This window comes from Triticum aestivum, chromosome 4A (assembly GCF_018294505.1).
Source record: "Triticum aestivum cultivar Chinese Spring chromosome 4A, IWGSC CS RefSeq v2.1, whole genome shotgun sequence".
NCBI lineage: Eukaryota > Viridiplantae > Streptophyta > Magnoliopsida > Poales > Poaceae > Triticum > Triticum aestivum.
Window position 1 is genome coordinate 140,542,429 of NC_057803.1, and position 4,541 is coordinate 140,546,969.

General features: G+C 54.5%; 1 protein-coding gene across 2 annotated transcripts; it reads right to left on the reverse strand.

Moving 5' to 3' along the window:
- Positions 1–326: 326 nt before the first annotated feature.
- LOC123085626 (uncharacterized) lies at positions 327–3,797 on the reverse strand. Of its 2 annotated transcripts, none has more exons than XM_044507288.1 (2): positions 3,411–3,797; positions 327–2,233 (listed from the first exon to the last, which is right to left on the reverse strand). In XM_044507288.1, exon 2 carries the CDS (start codon positions 2,220–2,222, stop codon positions 519–521), a length of 1,704 nt encoding a protein of 567 aa, XP_044363223.1. In that variant the 5' UTR covers positions 2,223–2,233; positions 3,411–3,797; the 3' UTR covers positions 327–518. The 2 variants fall into 2 exon arrangements, with proteins under 2 accessions (XP_044363223.1, XP_044363222.1); XM_044507287.1 differs by having other exon boundaries at positions 327–2,384.
- Positions 3,798–4,541: the final 744 nt, after the last annotated feature.

The window sequence follows — 4,541 nt, forward strand, 5'->3', positions numbered from 1 at the left end:
ATGAAATTTAAGTAAAGAATAAAATAAAAAAGAAAAAGAAAAAGAAAATGAAGAAGTTATCACAGCAAAGTGTTATGGTTGGGTGGTTACTGCAGTTTATCGGGGACAAGAGATCCCGGTTCGACTCTCCACGCGTAGCTTGGAGGGCTTCAGGCGCCCATTTGCAAAACACACAGGCGACTGAAGCGTCAAATAGGATATGCCTTGCAAATCACTGCAACGTTCCATGCGGTACTTTCGGTGTAAATGCAACGGTTCAGAGGAAGTGATAAAATTTGCAGGCACCTGAGCCATAGGCGCTCCCAAAGAATATGCATCTGCTTATGTACTGAATAATAATGTAATAAAACTTTATGTTCTCATAAGGAAATCTTTATGTATAGTACTGCCCCTTTTTCGTTTGCGTTTATGGTGTTCTGTTTTAAGTTGGGCGCAGCCAATCGCGCATAGAGCATGAGATCGTCGAGCAACAGCACACGGAGAGCTCATCTGCGCTACAACACATCCACATATAGCAACTACTCTTCCCTGTCCATTTGTATCAGCGGCGGCAAAGGCGGCCTCATGGCATCGCCATAGCCGTTGTACGTGGCCGACCTCCCCATCGCGACGTCGACCATCTGCTCATCCAGTGCGCCCGTGCCGGCGCCGCCCAGTGCTGCCATGGCGTCAATCTTGGGCGGGCACGACAGGCTCCGGGAGTGCGTCGACGTGGCCGCCTCCCGCGGCAGCGGCACCAGCACGGCGCGGCCCTCCTCGTTGCGCGCCCCGTGGCCGACGAATCGATCGTCGTCGAAGTCGTAGAAGTTAGCCGTCCGCACCTCCTGCGCGAGCGCGCAGCTCCAGCAGAAGAACCACTTGGCGCAGTCGCCCACCGCGGCCCGCCGCCCGCCGCCTCCTGCCGGCAGCTTGTACCGCTTCCGCATCTGCGTCCGCCAGTAGCCGCCGTAGAGGAAGCCGCAGAAGCAGAGGAGCACGCCCACTGCCACGACGGCGTCGCGGATGTCGTCGTCGTGGACGTTGAGCGCCGTGACGCTGAAGATGAGGAGGGGCGCGACGCAGAGCAGGATGAAGGTGAAGGCGTGCACGTACATGTTGCCGAACCCGAGGCGCTCCATGTTCCACCCGAAGACGCAGAAGGTGCAGGTCGCCGACAGCGCGCACACCGTCCCGTCGTCGCAGCAGTCGCACAGCCCGCCGCTCCACTCCGGCCTGCTCACCACCACGGACCGGTTGTATATCCTGATCGCCACGCCGCGGCCGTCGTTCTCCGGAGCCCCGCCGTGACGGCTCGCCTCCTCGCCCGACGACGACGGCCCCGCGTCCGGGTCGCGTGCCTGCTTCCGGCCCAGCGGGCTGTAGGCCAGGTAGAGGGCGGCGACGACGGGGAGCCCCGTGCCGAAGCCGTAGCCGATGTTGAGAGCCCAGTTGGGCCGGTCGGTGCGCGAGTAGCTCCAGAACAGAGCGCAGCAGAAGTACTGGGCCAGGCAGGTGATGTGCAGCAGCGCCACCACCACCAGCATGTGGGCGCGGTCGCGCGGCGGCACCGGCGCGCCCTCCTTGCAGTACACCTTGCGGATGGCCTCGCAGTCGCCGTCGGGGCGCCACCGGAGGAGCAGCACCAGGTGGTGGAAGATCCTGGGGTGCTGGTACAGGCACATGATGGTGAAGAGCGCGTTGAGGATCTGGTTGATCACCTCCGACCACTTCTTGCGCCGTTCGTCCCCCGGGATGGCGTCGTCGAGCAACCCCGTCATGAGCAGGAACAGCAGCAGCAGCCCCGCCGCGACGAACGCCAGCCAGATGATCATCCCGAAGTTGGCCGGCCGCCTGCACCAGCTCACCGCGTGAGTCCACAGCTTGCCCCACCTGATCTTCCGCACGAACGGCACGCGGAACCGCCGCCTCCTCCGCGGCCGGCACCCACCGGCGTTACCGTCGGAGTCCGGGCCGTCTTCATCTTCCCCGGCCGTGACCTGGCTCCTGCGGCGGAGGCGCCCCACGAAGGTGGACCGGAGGAACCACTCCTTGGACGGGCGCGCGCGAAGGAAGTCGAGGAACCGCGTCTTGCGCGCGCCCCTGCTCAGCGCTCCCTTCTCCACGGTGGGAATGTAGATGGGGATGAAGTCCATGAGCCGCATTGCGGCCGACGGCGAGGCCGGCTCGCCTACGACGACCTCCACGATCTCGCCGCCGCGGCTCGCGGCGTCGTTGGGAACCATCCCTCTCTGCCCTGCCCAGATAGTAGTAGAACTGTTTGGTGAGTAGCGGAGTAGGCCTTCGGGACTTCAGAACAGCATGCCGTATGTTACAAATCTGCAGCTGCGATGGCTCATCGTCGGACACGTCGAAGTGTCATCTTACATGTCACGACTTGACAAAGTCTGGAAAGTGTAAAAACAATTGTCAACACGCCGCAGCACAGCCAGAAGGACCGGATCAGAGTGATGCCGACTGGCCATTTCTGCGAGCTTTCTTAATTGCAACTGACCAATGAAAATGGATGGCTGGCCTACAGAAATTCAATGACCCCTATGAGGAATTATACTGCCACTACTTAGATACTAGCAGCACAGTGGAACATGTAGGGATGCAGTCAAGTAAATGGGGCTGAATTGCTGTCTAAAGGACCACGGTGAACCGTGGCACGTCGAAACTAACTGGACACTTCGCTGTACGGATGGACAGTCACAGCAACGCACTGGAGCGTCAAGAAGCACCCGAGTTTCAGAACCTTGCTTTTAAACCTCCTTTCCTAAGTTGTTATTAAGGTAACAAAAGCAACGTTTTCTTTAATTAAATTAAAGAAAGAAAAAAAAGGATCACCTCCGAGCCTCTGCATCATCAACGTACTTTCCATTTCTCTGTTGGTAGAAATAGGGTACTCAGTTTGGATGAACTAGTCTCTATGGAATCAAGCATAGAAATAAGCAACTGGTTCGGTGTCATCCATGTGATTTTGTCCTGCGCAGGGAATTTCCACCGGCTCGAGACGGCTGGATTTAACTAATGACCATGGGGGCGTCGCTATCAGTACTCCGCAGCAAACATACCGTGTGAATTCTTAGGAAATGGTGGAGAGAAAAGGAGGCGAAAAGGGAAAGGGGAAAGCTGAATCCAACGGTGCAAGCACCCACAGAGCTCTAAAGGGACCAGGCAAGGCATGGCCGTCGCTGTTCCACTCACTCCACATATAGAGCATGGAATAGAGTCGCTAGAAAACACGGTCGAGGCTAAGCAAACGCAAGCATTGCTCAAGTTAAGACGAAAGAGCCGCTAATGTGCGGCAATTAAGAATGTTGTTCAGGCTCGCTTCTTCTCAGGCATTCATTCATGGCCGTAACGGAAGGCGAACTGAGCAGGGGAGGGGGTTAACAGAGAAGGATTTCGAGAAGTGGCTTAGCGCAGACCTGGGCTGGAAGACGCCTGCAAATCTTGCCTTGATCCGCCGCTCTTCTCTCCCTGATCGGCGGTGACGGAGAGAAAAGATCGCCGCCGCCGCTGCGGATCGTGGCTTGCACCGGCAGACGAGCAGTCGCCTGCTGGGGTTTCAGACGGGGGGAGATGCCAAGTCAGGACTCAGACGTCTCTCTTATTTTATCCATGGAAGAAAGTCTCTCTTCTGCCTAGCTAGGTAAATATGGGATTATTGACTGCAAGAGAGGTCTCTCGTCTTCTTGCTGTTCTTGTTCTTGTTCAGAGGGAGAGGGGAGAGAGGAGGTCAGAGATGGCGGGTGGGGGGTGATTTAGAAATGGATGGAGAATAGTGAAGTGCTTGGCAACTTTCGGTACCGTGGAGCGGGTGCCGGCTGGAAAAGCCTTCCGTTCCATGCTCCATTATCAAGGGCGTGGTATTTTACCCCGGCCGAATTGCTCGCCTTTATTTGCCAATTTTCTTTCTTCCTTAGCTCCGACGAATCCAAATGATAAACAAAACTTAAAAATTTCCTAAGGAAAAGTTTGATGAATTCAAATGATCCTATCCATTGGAACGCCTATCTCTAGCGTCTCATGCCGCTGCAATTACGGAGCATCGCATGAAATCTAGAACACATTTAATCTTGGAAAAACATTAAATTCATTCATTACGATTAATTTTGTAATTAAATCTTACTTATAAAATCATGATTTTGGTGTATATAAACGATATCAGCCATACAACCACCTATATCCAATATCTCACTCCACTTTGATAATGTGGCATCACATATAATAATCTGGAAAGCACATTAATCGCATTAAGCACAATTAATTTAAAAAGATTTGGTTATGTTAATTATAATTAATCTTGGAAATGACGTAATTGTATAAATAATAATCAAATTGCACCGTGAGGAAGCGGACTGCGTGGCTACCAAAGCCACCTGGTCCAACTGGAATTGCAACTGCAGCGCACGGTCGAGCCACCCAGCTAGAACTAGTGCATGCGGAAGAAGCACATAAAGCTCGACCGGAGCAGCCGAGAAGCAGAATGACCCATGATGTGCCGTGAGCCAGGATCTAGCCGCGCTAAGAAGTTGAGACTGAAGGGCGCATCACAT